Source organism: Bemisia tabaci, chromosome 7 (genome assembly GCF_918797505.1).
Source record: "Bemisia tabaci chromosome 7, PGI_BMITA_v3".
NCBI classification, from domain to species: domain Eukaryota; kingdom Metazoa; phylum Arthropoda; class Insecta; order Hemiptera; family Aleyrodidae; genus Bemisia; species Bemisia tabaci.
In genome coordinates, this window is record NC_092799.1 from 51,656,804 (window position 1) to 51,678,982 (window position 22,179).

Sequence of the window (22,179 nt, forward strand, 5' to 3'; positions counted from 1 at the left end):
GGGAATTAGGGATTTTTTTTTAAGCGAAATCTAGGCATTTTTTTTCCTTCCCCCTAGGATTTTATATCGAAGACTGGCTTCCAGTATCGTTGCGTTGATCGTCGCTGATGTCGTAATGAACCTAATGCCGGACTTACTGAAACACCTCCATTCCTCAATTCCGGTGAGGAATACGTCTCTACCCTTAACTCAATATAAATATACAAATTGATAAGTGAGTGCTTTAGTCTCCTGAAAACAGAATTGCGAAACTTAAAATTGGAGAAAAATGATGAGTAAATGAAAAAATGGAACCAATTGATGGGATATGTCGCATGCCATTCTGACACAAAATATGGCGTCTATCGAATCACCTTAACTAAATAAAATAACCAAATTTTCAACTCTCAAACTATCAACTATCAACTATCAAATTTCAAACTATCAAAATTTCCAACAATGACAAAAATGATTGTAATATACCTATAATGTAATGAAATATACACGCTCTAATCATTTAATTTGTATTACCTTTATGTTATGTACCTACATGTTATACTATTTTTATAATAAATTTTGCCAACATGCTTTTCAATTCAGTCTACAACATTTCATTCCGACGTGGCAATAATGATTTATAATGCCCCTAATCCATTAAAATGAATTACAATAGTAATGCCGCATTATAATGTCGTATTATACATCGCAACGATTCATGTCCTACTGATTATTGATTATTGTAAGATGAATTCTGTTTTCTCTGATTGTATGTTTCATACGTGCGAAGCAAGTACGGGTCACTAGAAACGTGGTTCGTACGGGTGGCTGATGAAATTGATCTTCGAATACCTTTTGATGAGCTAGGGAAATGGAACCATCTGCATCTCATGGACAATAAATAGTTGCCGTAATTAAGGTCATCCCGTGATTAAGGTGCCGTGATTTAAGTCATAAATTCTTCATCTAATTCTTGATTCATCTCCAAAATGTCTGCTAAAGCTTTCATGCGCTTCTCCTTGTATGCATGAATGAGCAAATTGGGTATCGAACAAGCGGACACTTTTTGAAAATTCAGATGATTCTGGACAATATCGTACAGAAGTCCACGAGCTGCAGATAGAACCATTACCTCTAGCTCATCAAAAGTTATTCGAAGATCATTCAACAACCTCTTTGACAAGTTGCAAAAACTTTTCGTTAACAATAGTGTCACACGGTACTAGGAATATTTACTATTTAACGAACCTTATATTTCCCTGACTCAGTCCTAAATTATAGAAGTATGCGTTACTTTTCCAGCAATCCAAAAAAACAATTATACAAAAAACCAATACCTACACTTTCAGATATAAAAATGCAAATTTTTTGCAGCCTCGCTAAACGACTTATCAACCAGAGATTTTTTAGGAAGCGGACCTCCAAAGAGCTTTCAAAATTAAAAGTATACAACAAGTGATAATGCCATGTATTCGCCATATCAAAGCCCAATACACATTTATACACCGGCTACGTAAATCTGCTAAGTTACAAAACATGAATCGACAGTTGTCGGATTGTACATCAATGACAAAATGTGTCTAGGCCCTCATTCTTGATTACAACTACTGCCCCCAGAGCCGCTCTCCGACGCCAATGCGTTGGAGCTTCCTGCTTGTTTTTCAATAAAAAACGAATTTACTGGGACAGTTTTAAATATTTTTCCTCCAATTTTCAAGGCAATTTTTTCACGCTTTAATTGAATGTATCTGAAAATTTCAGGAAAAATATGCATAACTTTTCTCAAAAATAAATGGGGACATTTGGCAACAGCAGAATGCTCATACGGCGTATTTCCTTAGCACGGCTCAAAGTATTGCCGTGCTACGGAAAAAAGCCGTATGGAAAATCCAGATTTTGCCAAATTTTCCCCCCCTAAAACATTTATTTTTTAGGAATTTGTGAATATTTTTCCTTAAAATTTTTAGATATTATAGATTAAACTGCGAATGAAATTTTCTGAAAAATATACACAATTTTTCCAGATAGTTAATATTCTATCGAAAGAAATTTGACAACGCCTGAAGGGTCATATGACATTTTTCCTCTACCCGGTAGAGGAAGAGTGAGTCGATGGAAGAGCTGGGATATAACATTTTTTACTAAAACCATTTTAAGGGGTGTTTCTTAGGGAAACTTCACGAGACAGCCAATGAAACCACTTTGAAACCTGTACGTTTCGTATCAATGAAGATATAGCTTCATGTCCGACCCCTCATATTGCATTGAATCATTGCTCCACTCGCCTCTCGCTGACGTAAGGGCGCATGAGTCCTGTTTTACATATAAATCCGTGCTTTCTTGGGCTCATCCAGAAATTGAGATACGCCTTTACGTTAGAAGAGCGGCGTACTGGACACGGAGACAGAAGTCTCTCAAAAGTGGATTTTGTCTGATTCTTAGCTCAAGGAAATGCCAATTAATTAGACTATACCTAGAATTGGAACAAATATTACTGGCTCATGCAGAAAAGCACCTATCTGCAAAGTGAAATCAAAGAAGGAGAGAACGGAAAAGAACAAAAATAGGGAAAAGAGAGGGAAAAGAATAAAGAGAAAACGAGAACGGGGAGAATAGAGGAAGAATAAGAGAAAACGCCTTGGAGGAGAAAACAGGAGTAGTCAAGGGAGAGGATAAACGAGAGAGACGAGGGAGACGATGAAGGGGTAAATCGAGGGAGAAGATGAAAGGAGAATGAGAGGAAGAAGAGGAATAAGAGAGAGGGAAGAGAGTGAAAAGTAGGAAAAATAATAGTAAGAGGAGAAAGAGGGGAAAAAAGAATGAATAAAGGAAACGACAAGGGAGAAGACAAAGGGAAAACGAGAGTAAAAAAAAGAATAAGAGGGATAAGAGAATGCAAAATAGGAAAAGAAAAAGAGGAAAAAAGGAGAAAGTAAGAAGAAGAGGAAGGTAAGAATGGGAAGAAGAAAAGTAATTAACTCACCTCAAGTCCCATTCTCCTCAAATGCATCATATTTAAAGCAACTAAAATACCAAACGGAAAATGGAGAGTGTAACAAAATGGATCTTAGTGTAACTTTCCCAATGATACCCCAGGAGTTTGAGTCTTTGAAAAAAATTATCTGAATATAAGTGCAGAGGATTGGGCAAGAGCACCGATTAGACGTTAATCACAGTACGGAACATTCGATTATATCATTAAAGCCAAGATTATGCGGTACTATGCACCCGACGCGACGCCGATGTGGAGTTTCTGTAAGCAAGGAATCCGAGAAACGAAAGTTGTCAGTCATGTTATATTGAAGTTATGTCTTGGAGCAAAATTATTTTCTCCGTTTATCCTTCCTCCTCGAGGCTTTTTAATTTTCTCCAGTCGAGCATGTGGGATTGTGGGCTGCGGCTCGATTCTTGAATCCATATCGATAGAAAGCATTGCTAAGATAGGGCTTTGTCGATCAGGATAATTCGATAACGATTTAGTAATCGATCCGCTGCTTCATGAGGCTCGACGCGATGGCAAAGCTCCCGCAACGATGACTCGTTGCGTTATAAGTTTAGGGTTTTGGAGATAATATGGGATTAATTCTTGGATTGGATTTATTTGTTGTCTGTGTTGCAACAATAAGAGACAATACTCCGATGGAAGAGAGGAACTCTCTATTATTCCCGTTATAGCACGGACTCTATATGATGGACCACTGAAGACGAGGTTCGAATTTAAGCTGTGCGATATTTATTTTCTCATCAAAAGTTCGGTAACGACAAAAACGGAAAACACACAATAAAACTATAAATTGAGTCAAGCCTTGGTCCCTTTCCATCGGATGGGGGAAGGGGTGGGAGGAGAGGAAGGAAAAGCGAAGAAACTAGTAAGCAAAAGTTGCTAAAGAAAATGCTTGATTTGGTTCCTTCAAGATGGAGACGAAGGGGACGCCCAGTGAAAGGTTGGCGATAGGGACTTTTACATGAAATTAGTAAGTTTAAGCTTCCTGATGGGCTTTGGAAGGATAACGGATTGTGGCAGTTAGGCAATGTCAGAGAGCGCCGTCAAAGTGCCCATTAGGTATAAGTAGTTTTGATTTAAAGAAACAAATACGTTATTTTTGTAATGTGAAATTATTTGAGGAATCCAGAACCATTTGGACCGCTTTAAGCAGAAAGGAACCAAGCCACGTCAGCTATTGCTTTCATTTTTAGGCAATTTAATTTTTACATGGAAACGGTTGTGCGGATTTTTGTGCAAATTTCAGTGAATTTTCTGCATAGTATGAAGCAAATTCCTAAAAAATTTCCAAGAGATATGCGCAAACGTTCTTTTGTAAAAAATTAAACTGCCCAGTTAAATTTGGCAACAGCTGATGTGGCTTGGTTCCTTTTCGCTAAACGCAGTCCATTTGCAAGAAAATTTCTGTAAAAATGGTGCTCATGATACTCCTACCGGAGGGGAACTATATAGATATACTGAAAACTTCACCGGAATTTCAAATTTATTTTCGAATAAGGCCACGAATTATTGCTCAAAAGTGACTATTAATTTTCTCCGATAAAAGTAAGAGAGGATGATAAATCTGCAAAGGCGGAGGTACAAGCTCTTCCGGTCGTAGCGTTGATACATATTTTGCTGGATGTCCGTGACCATGGAAAGGCGTAAAAACAAGTTTTATGGCCGTGTTTTCACGGGGGAGCCGAATGGCACTGCAGTAACGTGTTGGGTTGGTTGCCTACGCATAATCCGATTCTCGGCGCTTCTCCGGGCAGAAAATTGGATTTAATACCGTCGCGTCGAGGTGCTGCTAAGTGCTCCCTCTCTCGAAACTCCACCCTTCCGCCTCCTGAATGCCAGCTTTGGAAACAAAACGCTCAACCTTACCAGAGTACCTTCATAGGGAGAGTATGAACAACTCGATCTATGTAGCTCCTCTGGCCCAAGAGGGTGACAATGAGAAAAACGAAAATCACTAGAAAAGTGCCGCTGTCAACCTGTACATTTGGAATATTAATCAATAGAGCCTACAGCGCATCGTAAACAATCGTTTTTTAAGGATTGAGACTTTGAAACTAAAAAAATTTATGCGAAGTCAAAGTTTTAAACGTGCTTTTATAATTTTAGATCAGTGTACCTACTCCCGCAGTTTAAATTATTACCACTAGATAATTCGAGTTCATGGGTTGGCTACCCTTTTGGGCCCCAAGAGCTACACGACCTGATGAAATCTAACCTCCAAATTTTCGAGTTATCCATGTCCATACTCTCCCTATAAAGGTACTCTAAACCTTACAATATTGCACATTTCACCTAGAATCTCTCGCTCGAGCATCGTTGAAAACAGTGGCGGGCGTCGCGTACTTTGAGATATATCGATTGGTCTGCCATTCAAACCTACGGAAAAGGATCGATAAACAGGGTGAACACCATAATAATCGATTCTTTACCAGAGCTTCAAAGGGGAAGATATTGATAAATCGATCGTTCACGCCTGACTACTGGTTGGAAAGTATCCTACCCAATCTTCATCCGACAAAGAATACTGAGTGTGAATATGCTGTGGCAATTAGTCAAAATTAGTCAAAATGCCCGATTTGATCAAATGCCGTGGCAGGTAATCAAATTTTGATATTTTACAGAATTTTTTAAAATGGTGAAGAGCTCACGAGTTTTTAATATTTTGTTCGTTGCTTCCTCTTCAAAAGCTTCTCATATAATTAATAGTTAAAATTTTGAAAACGGTTTGACAATTGATAGAAATTTCAAGATAAATGTCCCTTCAAGAGCTAAAAATCGTTTAAAATACTGATATAAGATGCATTTTTTACAGAGACTTGTTTTTTTACAAGAGGAAAGGCTAATTTTGTTTAAAATTAGCAAAAGAATCGGAATTTTAGTCTAAGTATAATAATATTCAACTATTTGCTTAAACATTTAACTGGGGCATTAAGGCATTAAATACCTGATTTTACTATTTGACTGCGATTTATACATATTCAGATGCCAACTGTACCTAAGATCATAGTATTCTATGATTTACTAATTATTAACTTGGTTTGATTTAGATCCTGGATTTAATGTTTTAAGATTCTTCGTGAATCATATAATAGGTTTAGCCCAAAGGATGAACCAGAACTCTGGATACGCGAAGGAGCTGCTTCCGTGGAATTCAGTTTTGGAGCACCCGGGTTTATTGTGCATTTAAGCACCGCAAAATCAACGCGCAGCAATCACGCCTTTTTTAAATCACATTTTTGAGCCGATAAAACCTCCCGATAAAATGCGTAATTACATTCCGACTTTTTAATGCTAATTAAAACGAACGGTTCACCGAGGAGGATTCCGCAGAAGAGGGAAATGAACCAACGACCTGTACGGGGGGGGGGGGGGGGGGGGCGTTGTGTCGATGATTCCCGCGAAAACCCACGGGCTTTGGAGGCCGGAGTTTATTTACCTTTAAGGGTGACAACTTCAACGCCAAGCGTCTAGTCGATCCGCTCCGTTGTCAGCTCGTACCGGATTAAATTTACAAAAGTATAATTAGACTTCCGGTAAATGAAGGAAGGAAATTTTGAAAAAAAAACGCGCACCATCACCAACAGACAAGATACGAAATCAAGCATTCTCATACACGTGACTATACACAAAAAAATTTGTTCGTAGACGACTGGATTCTCTTCAAGTAACAGGAACCGTCCCACAATCTTGGCAACAGCTGATGGCGTTTACTAGGTTTTGAATTTCCATTCTTCAATATTGGTTGTGTCGTCGAGGAATTGGGAGCTTTGAGCTTCAACAGGAATACAAACCCACTAACATGCGATGAACCCAATGTCACTACCAAACTACTGAAACTCTTTGCCTCTCTTAATTTAAAAATATAAATTTTCGTATGTACCCCCATTTTCAAAATTCTCTGTAAAGACGTTAATAGTTGGTTAGTTAGTATATTTTAAGACATTCAGCGTCACAGGCTATTAACGTCTTTACAGATAATTTTGAAAATGGGAGTATATACGAAAATTTAGATTTTTAAATTAAGAGAGGTGAAGAGTTTCAGAATTTTGGTTAGCCTGTGACGCTGAATGTCTTAAAATATATTATCTAACTAACTCTCTTTTTGACACGTAGATACCCGCCAAGCTCGATTTTTTCCACAAAGTTTCTTTAAGCATGAAAATGTCCATTTATTCAAAACTGTTTTCCCGTGAAAATGTATTTACGTAATTTGAAGCTCGATGGATATGTATGTGTTAACAAAAAGGTTTAAATCCAAATGAAACATTTTCAAAAGAGTTGCGTGCCTTACAGCTCTGTTTGATTAAATCCATTCATGAAAATCTTCATTTACCAAAAACACGTTGAAATGAGCGGCTCGTGGCAACTATGAAAAGCACACGCTGTTTTGACGTAGGCGCCGGAATGCGTGATTCAGAGATGCTCAGATCCCGGCCTCCTTCATAAATCGATCGTTGGATCTCCATCGCGTTAAAATCATGCTCGATAAACTCTTACGCTGCCTTTCAATTTGATCGATCAACTTCATTCGATATCAACCCTTTGAGATTATAAAGGTTGATTTGGAGTACTAAAATCGAGATTCTCATACACATTTTCACTGAATGAAAGTTTCCCTTTAAAAAAAAATTAACAGCATAGGAGTACCTAGGTCGTTTTGCTAGGAAAGGCCTGGCCCCCCTACTACCAGAGGGTCTGGAGTGTATGGAATTTTTGAAATTTTAACTCTACACCGAGAAAAAAGATCGGTAGAATTTACCATTCCTCCATGCTGTATTTTACACAGCGTGAATTCAAAGTCGATTCTGCCAGAGGAATGGTTACCTGTGCCAGTATATAGAAACGTTTACCTTTCGTCTGGCAGAATTGACTCTGAATTGACGCTGTGTGAAATACAGCGTGAAGGAATGGAAAATTCTACCAATCTTTTTTCTCGGTGCATTTTGACGAATTTTGAGGCTTCCATGATGACAACTTTATAAAAATACTAAGTGAATGAACACGGTGCTTTCAATTTAGACTACATTAAGAGAGATAATCATCCTCGACGAAGGTCTTTTCTCACCATTCAGAGGGTTTTATCTTTGGGGGAGCAGATGATACTATTCTAACTCTGGAGGGGGGGGCAGGCCCCCCTAGAACCCCCATGTAAAAAAGTAGACGTTCAATTTAAAAGTTAAGAACATTTTCTTCATAATCGATGGGAGTGCGACTGCAGTCATTGATGGCCGTAAGTGTCATTTCTAAGAACAAGTGCTTATCAATCATCACTAGGCAAAAAATTGTGTTGAGCTCGGTTACGAGACATAAAGGATTGATTATCGATATTTCCCCATTTGAAGCTATGGTAAAAGATCGATTATTACGGTATTCATTGCGAACACCCCGTCTATCGATCATTTCCCATAAGTTTAAATGGCAGATCAATCGTTATACAACAAAGCACGCCACTCCACTGAGCTGAGTGCAGGGTCTCTAAAATATATAGTTTTCGAAAACATGGGATTTTCTGGAGCAGCGCAGACCGCCGGAGGACTTTATTCGCGATACCGGGGACGGGACACCATGCACTCGAATCAAGTTTGTGTTTGTGAGGGTGAAAAACCCCGCCCCTGGCCCGGCCATCGAGTGTGAAGTTCATGAAAAGTGCGGGGGGAGGGGAGTCGAGCATCATAGTTATGATATCCACCCGCACACACCCTAAGCTGCGTACCGCGGAAGTTTTGTTCCATTCAAACTTTTCAGTTGGAGACTGCCTCATCTCAGGAGAAAGTTTATTGATAATTAGGGACTGTAGCAGGAGCAGGGCTGTTCAGGCGAATCTCTTTCTCCCGCTCATCCGTGAATATCCGCCCAAACGTAACGTGAAGTTGCGGACTTTCGGCGAATTAAACTTCAGAGTTTTTCCTTGCTTGACTCGGGGATGAAAATGAATTTCATGGTGAACTAAAAAATTAATAAGTAGGGCCGGATTTAGGGGGTGGCCACATGATCCGCGGCCCATGGCGGCAAATTTAGGGGGCAACAAATTTTGCAATTTAATTAAATGTAGGTATAAAAAAAATCAAGTTTAGAAAAGAAATTACAAACGAAAAAATGTGACAAAATCTCTCACTTCCTGAGCGTATAATAATTTCTAATTTTGTCGTCTTTCGCTGATACAAGAGACAGAACACCTTTAATTAGTCTAGTTAAGAGAGAAACCAAACACACAATTTGGCCTGGAGCGGCGCAGAGCAATGATGACGGGGACTTGATATGAAAAGGAGAAGCCCTTGGCGCTGCGGTCGGCATGTAGCACATATTAGCGCCTACAAGAGTGAACGAATACCTCACGCATTGCGTCAAACACAGTGCGGTCAGCGCGGCGCGACGGCGGAAGTTAAAATTATTAAACCACATTTGTGTTTGTTCTTTCATAAGTTTTTTGTTCATTTCTTACATGTGGAAGGTCTTGTCCACACAGAGATAGGTTTACGGAACTGAACTTTCACGCAAAGTTCCGTGAACTTTTGCTTGTAGTGTTGACAGGGATTACGCAAAAAATGTGTCGGGAAATTCAGGGAATTTGAGGCGACCGGGAAAAGTCAAGGAATTTTACGAGTTGTGTCTAGCAGAAAAGAGAGTAATTTAAAAGGGAAAAACTGAAAGTGGAAGTTTTATTAGAATGACAGGGAAAGTCAGGGAAAAGCAATAATATTTAGGGAAAAATCAGGGAATTTGATGATGCAGGAATTATGACAACCCTGCTTTTGGTCTTATTTTCAGAATAATTCAAAAGAAAAAATAATTTCAAAGAGGGTAAATACAATTTGAAGAAGACAACGATTGAAAAGCTGGACGGATAAAATAAATACACCCATGTCTTGACGATGGTGCGCGCTGGGACAACTATTCCCTTAACGGAAATGGAATTTCTGCAGTTTTCCCTTAACACAAGCCTCATCCTTCACACCCACAATTGCTTTGTACGTGAAAGTAAAATTACCATGCTTTTGATGGGATCCCAAACGAAAAACGCATTGAGCTGAGGGCAATGCGGCATTCTGCAATACCGAGCGCATCTCTTCTCGCGTCAAACAGCATTTTGCACAGCGCAATACCTGCCTCGTTTCGATTCTCACTGACATAAGTGTCGAGCTAGTTTGTGTCGAACGCCTTCATACAACCCCTCCCCTCGAGTTAGGTTATAGGAAAGGAAATATTGTCAAAAACATTTTAACAATATTTTAACAATATCGAAATAATATTGCTGCAATAGTTTGTTGTCCGCCCCCCTGACAATATTGCAGCAATATTGTCAAGGTAATATTGATAATATATTTTAAAAATATTTACTTGCGATGAGGTTATCATATTCCATATCCGTGTGCGCGCACTCTAGGAGACGTCTTTGGTACTAATTTTCTTTCTAATGTACACATGCGTCCAGGTTGTGGATCGTAGAGTTGTTACTGACCTTAAAATCCGCGCCGTCCTAGTCGGGATTAGAACCCACGCCTCGGGGTGGAGTTGATATCCGAAGTCCAGTACTTTACCACCAGACCAGCCAGGCTTGATGTAGATGGGCCCGTAAATTCAATCTCTTAACTATCGCAGGCCTCTGAGTCCGTAATATGTTTGTTTATTGACGGATTCTTATAATATTTTACCAGAATTTATTATTTATTATTTATTTATTATTTTTTATTTCATCCTGTAATTTGTGTTTCAAATTCTTTATTAATTGTACTCAACATATTCCTATTCATGTATTACAAATTTTCGTTTTTTTTAACTCTCTCTCATTTTTTTCTTTACCAAATTACTGTTTTTTATAATTGCGTCTTTTTCCAGTTTTAATTATTTGAGCTTTTTCCTAGTTTGAATTTATGTCGATGTATTTATGTTATGTTATTTATTTTTTTCCCTTCTTTTTGTCTTTTCTTCCCCCCCCCCCTTTCTTTTTTCTAGCGATTGATTTTAGTAAGTTCCGCAAAATAATTGGTAAACAGAGCAAAACCATACGCTAATTTGGCAAACATTTTGAAAATCTAGCAAAAATTTTAGCCATAATAGCATAAACTAGTAATGTTAATTTCGCAAAAGTATAGTTTGCCATTTTCGCACAATAAAATTACCACTTTTGCAAATTGTTTTGTCGTTCTCGCCACGAGGGTGGGCATTTTAGCAAAAAAAGCAAATTGCAGAAATCGCAAACCATTTTTTGCCATTTTAGCAATTAATTTTTAAATATTACAAAAATATTTATAAAATATTTTTAACATAATATTAAACAAATATTTTTAAACTAATATTTCTAAAATAATTTTAAAATATTTTGTAAATATATTTTACAAACTGTTTTAAAAGTAATTACATAAATATATTTTGTAAATATATTTAAAACATTTTTATAAATATATTGTTACAATATTGTCATGAAATATTTTAGCAATATTGTCAACATATTTCTGCAGTGTATTTAAGGAAATATTTACATGACAATATTGTTTCAATATTGACAATATTGCTGCAATATTGCTGGGAAACGTCAGGTTTTCTTTAAAAGTGGCGTTTATTGTAATAAACGCCATAATCCCGCCCAAAGAAAACCTGACGTTTCCCTTCACAAGTTGGCGACATCGTTGTAATCTTTCACGACGAAATAAAGTCGTTTGCGTTAGTTTGTTGCTACTAAAGATGTCGTCAGGCTGTCGGCATTGGGTGCATGTTGTGCGCATTTTACATGATCTTCGTCCACCGATTCGAAACGGTTCATAGAAACCTCCATGTTGCCATGTTAGGTATCTTTTCAGGTGATATAGGGCGAGTCTAGGTTTCTAGGTATGCTGGGAAATGGAAATTCGATTTGGATTGGACAACAGGGCCCCTTTGGTGGCCAAATAAAAACTAGGGCGACCGCGTCGGATTCGCCTGCGTTTCCCGCCGCCGCCGCCGCCGCCAGGTTGGTTCCCAGTTCCCCGGTTGTCGGCTCCAGCTTCCGTCTCCCTCCCACCTCCACCCACCTACGTTGATAACAGATCAGGAGCTGGGTCACTTGGACCAACGACTAGGAACTAGAACTCTGCCGTGCTAAGGGAGAACGCCGTATGAACCTTCAGGCGATGCCAAACTTCCTTCGATAAAACACGAATTCCCTGGTAAACTTCTGAATATTTTCCTCCCAGTTTTTCAGATAATTTTGTTCGCGATTTCATCTAATGTTTCCTGAAAGTTCTAAAGTTCCTGAAGTTCCATATCTTTACTCAAAAATAAACATTTTTTCGAAGGAAATTTGGCAACTCTTGAATGTTCATACGGCGTTCTTCCTTAGCACGGCAGAACTTCCCCCCAGTACGAGCTCTTTTGAATCAAGCCAACAGCTATCTTTCCTCGGAAGTCAACCGATCCAATTTCTAGTGGCTAGAGCACCTTACCTTCATACACGGAGAAATAAATTTTCCGTTACGAGGACTCAAGTTAAAAAGAACTTAGCTTGAGTTCACAAGAAATGCCGCTACGAAATTGATTAGATTTTTTTTGCACACAAAATGTTATTTTAAAAGTCCCTGCAGTTTGAAAATTTAGAAATTTATTTTAATCTCAGTGCTTCGGCCCAGTTGCTGCACGTTTTTGACACTTTGAACAACACAGGGCTGGAAAGCCCAAATTTATTATTTATTTTTTTTTTTAAACTGGGCAATTACATCTTTTACAAGAGAGCGTATGTGTGGATTCCTTCTGAAAATGTTGTCTACTCTATTCAAATCGCGCACTACTACAACGGCTTGGCAGGCTCCTTAATCGATCAGTGTTCCTTTCCCGCCCTGTGTTGTTCAAAGTGTTAAAAACGTGCAGCAGCTGGGCCGAACCACTGAGATTAAAATAAGTTCTTAAAATTTCATACTGCAGAGACTCTTAAAATAACATTTTGTGTGCAAATCGGCTCGCGTGGGAAGGTTTTATTCATGAGCGGAACGTTTGAATTTACGCGTCAAGAAACATCGAATATCAAGACAAGAAGTTGATAACAGTGATATTTTATATATAATATATTTTGTAATATTTTATTTAATAAAGGGATTCTACTTGTTGCATTGGAATTTGTAGCTTTTCTACTCGTGCATTTCTTCATTGTGTGGGTTTCTGACAAGGTACACTCTACTACAGGTATGGACAAATGGGGTGCCGAAGTGGCAGCGCTGAGAATCTAGGCCATCGAGTGACGTCGCAAGTCGTACCGTCTTTGCCGCGCAGTTCAAAATGAGGCTCTGGCAGATCTGGTAGCTTCAATAAGCTATAGATGAATTTAAAAAATTGATAAAACCCAAAATAACGAAGAACTTGACTAAGAACACGAAAAAATAACACGAAATTGACGAGACCCACTCTCAGAACAGAAAGTAAATAAGTTGTCAATATGGCGTCGCAGTCGTCCAATTGGACGCTGTCAAATCTACGCGTTTCGACAACTTTCTATAACTCCATTTGTCCATACCTGTAGTAGAATGTACCTTGGGTTTCTGATGAAGGTGATTTTAACCCTGTCTGAAATATGTGTTTTGAGCCCCGTCTGATTTATGTGTTTCAGGGGTGGCCGATGAAGTGGAAGCGTGGCAGGGGGCGGTGATGTCGACGCTGAGTCAGCGATTGGCGGAGGACTCGCGGCTCCTCCAACTGGGCAAGTCCACGACGCCGCGGGACTCGAGGACGCGCCAGGGGAATGGACTCGTCAAGCCGCCGCGGAAGAAGACGACCGCGATGGGAACGGCGCCGCCGGGCGCGGGCAAGTCCAACCCGACGACCCCGGCCAAGTCGGCCAAGAGGGTCGTCTCCATCGAGGAGCTCGTCCGCAACGACCCGAGCTACACCCCGCGCATCGAGCACCTCGTCTTCGCCGCATCTCCACCCGCACCCGCGTCCGGCGCCAACGCCAACGCCAAGAAGACCGAGAACAAGCGCCTCGCCGCCCCCCAGAAGAAGGAACGGGTCTGGAGCTCCGTCGAGGATACCCGGGCTCCCGATCCGCCCTGCACCTGCGACCCTGCCAAAATTCGTAGACGAGTCAAGGTAACCACTTTCCCTCTTCTTTCACAGTTCCTCCTTCTACACACAATTCTGCCGTGCTAAGGAAGAACGCCGTATGAGCCTTCAGACGTATACGATATTTCCCTCAATGAAACCTAATTTTTCTTGAAACATTTCGCATATTTTTTTTTCAAATTTTTCACACAATTTTGTTTGCAGTTTAATCTAAAATATCTGAAAATGTCAAGCAAAAAAACGCTTGACTTTTCTTAAAAAGACATGTTTTATCGGGGGAAGTTTGGCAACACTCAAAAGTTCAGCGTTTTTCCTCAGCACGGCAGAATCCGCCCGGCCTATTCTTTGAATAATATAAGCGGCGACGTCCCAGTAATCAGAGAGCAGAAATTCGATGGAGAATTTGCACGCAAATTTTGCATTGCTTCATCTGAAAGTACCTAAAGAGCTAATTTTGCAGAATTTTTTATAATTTTTTTCGGCTATGGAAATAAACATGATTCCCCGATCTATTCCAGATTATAATATTTGCGATTGGTGAAAATGTAAGCCTAATTCCCGTTTGTGACACTGTGGAGGCCTAAAATACGGAAATCAATTAGAAATGGATTCATATTGTCTTAACTCTCAGTATAAAGGGACTCTAGATCTAGAAACGTACGCTGTAACATTCAACTATTTGAAAAGACGATTGTGGTACTTAGGAATGAGGTTCCTCTCTGGGATTAACGTGAAATTTTTCTACGTGCGACCCGCACAGGCGCACAGACCCGATAAACGCAGCGGGGTCTAGTTTGCATAAGAGCACTTTACAGCTTTTCTCGTTGGCGCGGACCAGAGCGGCGCAACGGACGCGCCATTACGTAACGCTCCCCTGTATTTTGCGGAACGAGACGAATGCGCGAGTGATATCAGGGATATCAGTTCGGGGGGCACGATTACCGCACTCGTGCTCATCACTTACCCAATGGGATTTCCTTTGCTTGGCGGCGGCGGCGGCGGTGCGGCGTGCGGGACTGTGGCCTGCCCGATGAGGCGTCTTTGTGATGGACCGCAGCCTCCCAGTCCGATCGCCGATCATTATTTCTGGATCTTACCTTATTGGAAAACTCCGCTCGTTCTCACGCCGAGCTATCGGGTTGTAAGATATCACCCGGGAAACCGGTGGATATCACGTATCCATCCCGAGGAATTCCGTCATCTGGCAACCTCATCCAACCACCAAATGCAGTCGTAGACCGGTAATTTAGCTCCATGTTGCCGTATTATCGTAGGTAGCTCGCCACACTTGAAAGAGGAAAAAGGTTGGATTTGTTAGAGTACCTTGATAGGGAGAGTATGGACAACTGGAAAATTTGGAGATTAGGTTCGATCAGGTCATCTAGCTATTGGGACCCAGGGGAGCCAAATTATGAACTCGAATTATCCAGGTAGTACAAATTTGCACATTCCGACTATTTACACTGATCAAAAATTATAAAAGCACGTATAAAACTTTGATTTCGCTTACATTTTCTCAGTTTCAAAGTCTCAATCCTTAAAAACGCATGTTTACAAAGCGCTGTATGCCATATCGATTAATCTCTCAAATGCATAGGTTGGCAGCGGCACTTTTCTAGTGATTTTCGTTTTTTTTTTTTTTTCGTTTTCACGTTGTCACCCTTTCGGGCTCTAAAAGCTACATAAATCGAGTTGTCAATACTCTCCCTTTAAAGGTACTCTAGGATTTGTAAACCCAACTTTATTGCTCAATCGCACAGACGAATTTTCGGTGATGTTTTTCCTTAAGTGGTCCTGGCTCCTAGCATTGATAGAAAACATCATGTTTCATTTTTACACATAATAATGAAGAGAAAAATTATAAGAGTCACGTTTAAAATATCTTAGTAGTCACACAAAACAACGTGATTTACGCGACATTCATACTAGCGCCTGAATACAACTATTCGTGCTCAGTGGATGTGCGCGTTGCATATAGGATTGTTGAAGGCGCTTCGGTTTTTGGTGTTGCCCTCGACGGCCAGTGCGATGCGACTACACGTTGATGTCACGTCGAGGTGCACTTAATTTAAGCAAGAAACGAATGATTTTTCAAAAAAAATAAGAAGTTAAAATGGAACCTTCAAATTATTTGGGTGAACAGCAACGTTTGATCTGTGACTTTTCGATTGAACTGTTTAAATATTTACACGTGTGGACCCTCTATAACAGTTTCACCAAAACGAATATGTATAATTTGTTCCCTCTGTGAAAGAAAGAAAGCAAACACGGGACTTTTGAAATACTACATGTATGATATTTTTTTTTCACCAGCGGTATGCTCAAATTCATAGATGTGCAATTAACGTTAAAATTGAATATTTTTTTTTTTTTTTTACAAAATTCGGCACCAAGACGTAGGCATCTATTATATCAGACTCTCACAGCTGAACTGTCGATTCTTCGCCTAATCGTTTGTGTTGCTTGATGTATCCAGTGCAAAATGAAGGAGAAATCATTTTGCTGTCAATCAAAGCTTACTTATTGACCGTGAGATAATGACGTAAGTCTGGACCTCCCGAAAGATTCTCTCTCGAACGCTTGTTCGATAGGGATTCAAAATTCAATTTTTACAATGCATCGCTAGAAGGGAATGATTAATGGTGGAATGATCGGTGCGATGGTGAGATGAGATTAGTTAGCCACAAATAGCACAATGATCGAATCTACACTATTAAATAGCACACGCAGGTGGCTAAATGGCCGGTGTTATTCGACATCCATAAAATTGAGCATCAAATAATCGAAGTCCTTGATGCTTGAGACAACAGTTGAGGATACGAGACTTCTGGGCAATAGGCCAAAAGTTTTATTGAGCTTGCTCATGGGTGACTGCAACGTAATTTGTATAAAATTTGTCGAGTGTGAAAATGACTTAAAGTCGCACATGACGGAGATTTGTAGGTGATGGGTGGGCAATTATACTGCAGGCACTGTAGGTGACATCATAGGTTTATTCCTGGGATTTATTGCATCGATTATTCTATGCAAGTCTCTATGTGTAAATGTGTTCCAGCGTAAGTTATCACCGTTTTACATTTTAAATAGCCTGAACGTTGTCCTAACTAACCAGATGGTTGACTAGTCAAAGATTACAAAAGCTTTCGGGGTTCCTCAATTCGAGCGGTTCTAAAAATATCCACAATGCATTTAAATTTCCACATGGTACTGAATGTTCAGTTTTTGACCGGAAAATGTCTTCCGAGGTGCAACATATACTCCCTCAAAATGTGAGAAAATATACCTGTAGACCGTATAGATATCTCGACGTTACCTCGGCTGAGAATTTCAATAGCCTGTGTCACAACTGTCACACTATCAAAGTGCTGTGATTGGTCCAAGTCATCGAATTAGCCAATCGCAACATCTGACCTCGATATTTTGATGGCTAGCTTTGATAGTGTGGCACAGGCAAATGCATCTGTCCGAGCTAGATATTGCGCCATTTCAGTCTTACCCGGAAAGTTGAAACTCATCAGAATTTATAATCACTGGTAAAAAAAACCTCTTGGTTCAAGAGTGCAGTTTCTTGTCGCCGGATTTAAGAGTCTGGACTCTTGTTTCAAGCGGATTTTGAATTGAATCAATGCAAAATCAACTTGAAACAAGAGTTCAAGCTTCTTAAATCCGCCGACAAGAAACTGCACTCTTAAGTCAATGCACCGCGGCATTGGTCCAAGAGGTTTTTTTTACCAGTGATTGTTAGTTTTTTTCTATATTCGATTCCCCTGCCAAATAGTGTCAATCCGGCACTATTTTTACATTTGGCTATTGGAAATGTGAGGAAAAAATATTTCGTCAACAAATAAACCTTAGACATGAAAAAAAAGCTTGACATGTAAATTGCTGTAAATACACTTATACGAATACATTTAAAACGTGTATTGCTCTGTTCATCAAACGTCGCATGAATATACTAAAACTAGCCGTTCTGGGCGCGCTTCGCGCGCCCGTCACGCCTAGCCGGGGGCTACGCCCCCTGGACCCCCGGTCACTCGCTACGCGAGTGACATTCGGCTCGCTTCGCGAGCCGATTTTGTAGTAGTTGCAAATTTTTTATCACTATATTTTGAAGATTTCATAGAAAACATTATGAAATTCTCACTCCACAATTAACTTGTAGAATAATAATGGCAGGGCAAGAAATAGACTATATCTTAAAATGGACGGTTCCCACTTAGTAAAAACAGCCAACACCACGTGAAGGTGAGGAACCATCGTTAGCCACTTTTTTTTTTCTTTTTTTTTTCTTTACTTTTCTGAAAAAAATTTACTGAAATTTTAGTTGCGTCCCCTAAAAGGAGACACGGAGAAAAAAATTTGTGCATGGAACCCGAAGCTGAGATCATATGGATCTCTGAAGTTTTCGGATCACGCATCCGAAAAGTTAAGGTCCATCTGCCGAAGTTCGGGTCAGACAATTGAAGTAGTTCGGTATATACCGAAGATTTCAGGTCACACATCTGAAGTACTCGGTGCATACCGAAGTGCTTCAGATTTCTGACTCAGAGATTTAGGAAAAACACAGTAGAGAACCAAGGAAATCACAGTAGAACAGAGAAAAAAATACAGTCGAATAAATAAAGAAAACTATTATCGAAGAAATTCTAATTATTAGAAAGTAATTAGCTGGCGTAATCAATGCGTAGCTGCATAGGAGCATGAGCGAGATTTATCATCAACTGACCGCTGGCCGCTAGGTACCTGGGTGGGCGAGCGACAATACGTAAGCGGTGGCATATGGTTCGATTGACAGAGGAGTGGGGAACGGTCAGACGTAGGGGAAAGGTTCAGGCTGAACCGTTCAGCACAGCGCAGCGTCAGTCACCGGGTGGGGAAGAGAGTCCGGGAGGGGACACTTCCCCTCGAGTGAAATAGAAAAAGGCAGAATCCTTCGAAGTTTATATTAATGATGTTATTGGGAAGGGGGAGTTTCTCAGCTTATTTCATCATACTCTTGAAACATTCTGAAGGGTGTCAACAAAAATAGGGAATTGCTTTCATAACACAAGTGACTTGTAGATTTACTCAGATTAAGGATGCTAGTGCGACAAATATCTATGAAAAACCGGTTCAATTGCCTGGGATTTTTTCCCCATTTTTTTCGCCCAATACCTTCATTCTGGGCACTGCTCTCTTTACGAAATTAGGCGATGATTAGGTCTAACGAGGCCCCACAGGGAATCTTGTGTAATCAACTTTATCGACGGGAACTCCGCGGTGGACACGCCCACGCATCAACCGTTTTCCTCGTCTCCCGGGGCTTCGTATTTTCAGCCTAAAGAAGTGAGAAAATCGTTCAGTTTGACGCGGAAAACTTTTACCGGCTCCATTTATAACACACCGCGCCGAGCCGTATCCGACTTTTCTCCTCAGGAGTGGCAAACTTGTTAGCGTTTATGTTGCCAAATCGAGGGTTAAAAATCTACATTAAATTGTTTTCGCGCAGGAAATTCGGGGAGTTGGTGACGTTACTGGCAGAGCGGTTCGTTCGACTCGAATCCGTCAAATTTAACCTAACTACAGAACCGTTCAGCGAGCCCTTTGATGTGGGGCATTGTCAACACATAAGTTGATCCTTCGTGAAGGTCGTTACGCCCTTAGGGTCTTTCTTTTGGGAATAAGTTAGAATAAGACGACGTTTTCCCCTCTTATGGATGAAAAAAAGGCAGCTAAAGAGAGCTCTTGATTCAATGTCAATAGGAAATTACAAAGGACCTCAAAAGACGTAATGCGTTGGGCGATTGTATTTGTTTTTATGAACCGAGTTTGACAAAAATTCATCTCGCATATTGGAAAAACATAAGTTAAGAGCAATTTTGAATTACAGCAGTCGTACATTCAAAAGACCAAACCTGAAATATTTAGAGCCTAAAATTAATTGTCAAACTTTGTCCTCAACTTTGCATCTGATGAAAAAATGAAACTTCAAAGACAGTTGGTGTTTAGACGGATCTTACTATTTTTTACTAATCTATCTACAACATTCTGAAACCACCATAACACACTTCCGTGACTCATCCATTGAAGCGGAAATTTAACTTTTTATGTCCTCTGTCAAATGACTATCCTGCAGGCAGCTAACATATGTAAAACTTTTGGATCAGGAAAAGTGTGGGCCACTTGGACCATATTTTGCATCTAGGAACTTAAGATTTCTGGCTCATTTTAGAAACAACAAATTCTCCATTAGTTTCCTCAGGTAGATAAGTGTTTTTATCTACGGACCAGAAATTGTAGTTCCTTATTGCATAATGCAGTCTAATTAATTGTTGAATCGTTATTGACCGACTTTGATCGATAAATCCCTATCTTATTAGCGATACGATTTATTGATCAAGATTATTTAATAACATTTTAACAATTGGACTGCGTTAAGCAGAAAATCAGTTATTGTCAAATTGAATTGGGCAACTTAATTTTTCACATGAAAACGGCGGCTAGGTGTCCTAGAGCGCCAGAGAACGCTATATAAGCGGCTTTACATACATACATACATGAAAACGGTTGTGCGAATTTCAGTAATTTTTTTAGTAGAACGAAGCAAATCCCTTAAAATTTTAAAAGGAATCCGCATATATTAAGCTCTCTAGAAAAAAATTAATTGCCCAATTAAATTTAGCGATAACTGATTTGGCTTGGTTCCTTTCTGCTAAACGCGGTCCAATTGACCCACCGGTGACTGAAGTATGATAGAGAAGCGCAAAACAACTGTTTAATATCAAGGTTCATCAGCGAATGCTGCGGTGATAAGGAAGAACGCCGTATAAACATTCGAGAGTTGCCACATTTCCTCGGATAAAACACGTATTTTTGTCAAAATTTATGTATATTTTTCCTTAAAATTTTCGAATATTTTTAGATTAAATTGCAAACAAAATAATCTAAAAATTGGAAGAAAAAAATTCACAGTTTTCCCAATAAAATCGTATTTCGTCAGAGGAAATTTGGCAACGCCTGGAGGTTCATACGGCGTTTTACCTTAGCATGGCAGAATGGTGTTGGATGACCAAATGACGGTATCTCTGCAATGAAGGAGAAATTTCACAGCGATGCGCGCGCGTGTGAGCAAGTGAGAGTGGGTGGAGAGCCCAAGAGCTTTGCTGTCTTCCGTTTTAGCATAGACCCGAGAGGGCGAGAGTGTTCGCTCCCAAGTTGAATACGTCAGATCCGAACTGCCATAAGTTGCCCATTCCTCAGAAAACTTTCGACTCGCAGGCTCTCGTCTTGAAATTTCACGCTTTTTAACGTCGCCAAAGCTAGAAATAATAACGACCGTCGCAGAAACTTCTGCCTACCCGAGCAGCCGCCATGTTGAGCGATAATCACCTAACGATCAGCGCCGAAAACTGGAGGCAAGATTTATTTATTAACAAAATAAAAAGTAGACAAAGTCAAACGAAGAAGAGGCAAAGCAGTAGACGACGGTATTGAGATTCATCATTCTTATAAAGACCTCTCCGGTTATACAAGATCGATTTATTTCGGTTATACAGGGTGATGCAAAAGTTCTGCACCACCATCTGTAACTTTTTAACAAATAGAGGTATAGACCAGGGCCGGATTTAGGGGGTGGCCACATGGGCCGCGGCCCATGGCGGAAAAATTAGGGGGCGGAAAATTTTGCATTTTTTTAAAATGCAGGTATGAAAAAAATTACAAACGAGAAAAGGCGACAATATCTCTCATTTCCTGATAGTATTGTAATTTCTAATGTGTTCGTCTTTCCGTGATACAAGAGACAGCACCCTTAATTATTCAAGATAAGAGAGAAACCAAACACGCAATTTGGCCTGGAACGGCGCGGCGCAGAGAGCAATGATGATGAGGACTAAGATGAAAAGAAGAAGCCCTCGGCGCGGTGGTCGGTATGTAACACATATTAGCGCCTACAAGACTGCATGAATACTTCACGCATTGTGCCAAAAACAGTGCGCATGCGGTCAGCAGCGCAGCGGTAGGCGTGGAACGCATAGCGCCTACAAGACTGTAGGAATACTTCACGCATTGCGCCAAACACAGTACGGCCAGCGCGGCGCGGCGGTGGAGGTTAAAATTATTTAACTATATTTATATTTGTTCTTTCATAAGTTTTTCGTTTATATATTATGAATGGAAGGCCTTGTCCACACAGA

The 22,179-nt window shown here is 40.0% G+C and overlaps 1 protein-coding gene across 6 annotated transcripts in view; it reads left to right on the forward strand.

Moving 5' to 3' along the window:
* Nucleotides 1-22,179, forward strand: part of LOC140224996 (uncharacterized) — a 251,420-nt gene that overhangs the window by 92,725 nt on the left and 136,516 nt on the right. For all 6 annotated transcript variants that reach the window (XM_072302298.1, XM_072302292.1, XM_072302296.1 and 3 more), the window contains one exon: nucleotides 13,554-14,032. In XM_072302298.1, coding sequence (XP_072158399.1) covers nucleotides 13,592-14,032 — 441 coding nt within the window. In that variant the 5' untranslated portion in view covers nucleotides 13,554-13,591. The remainder of the gene's footprint in view (nucleotides 1-13,553; nucleotides 14,033-22,179) is intronic.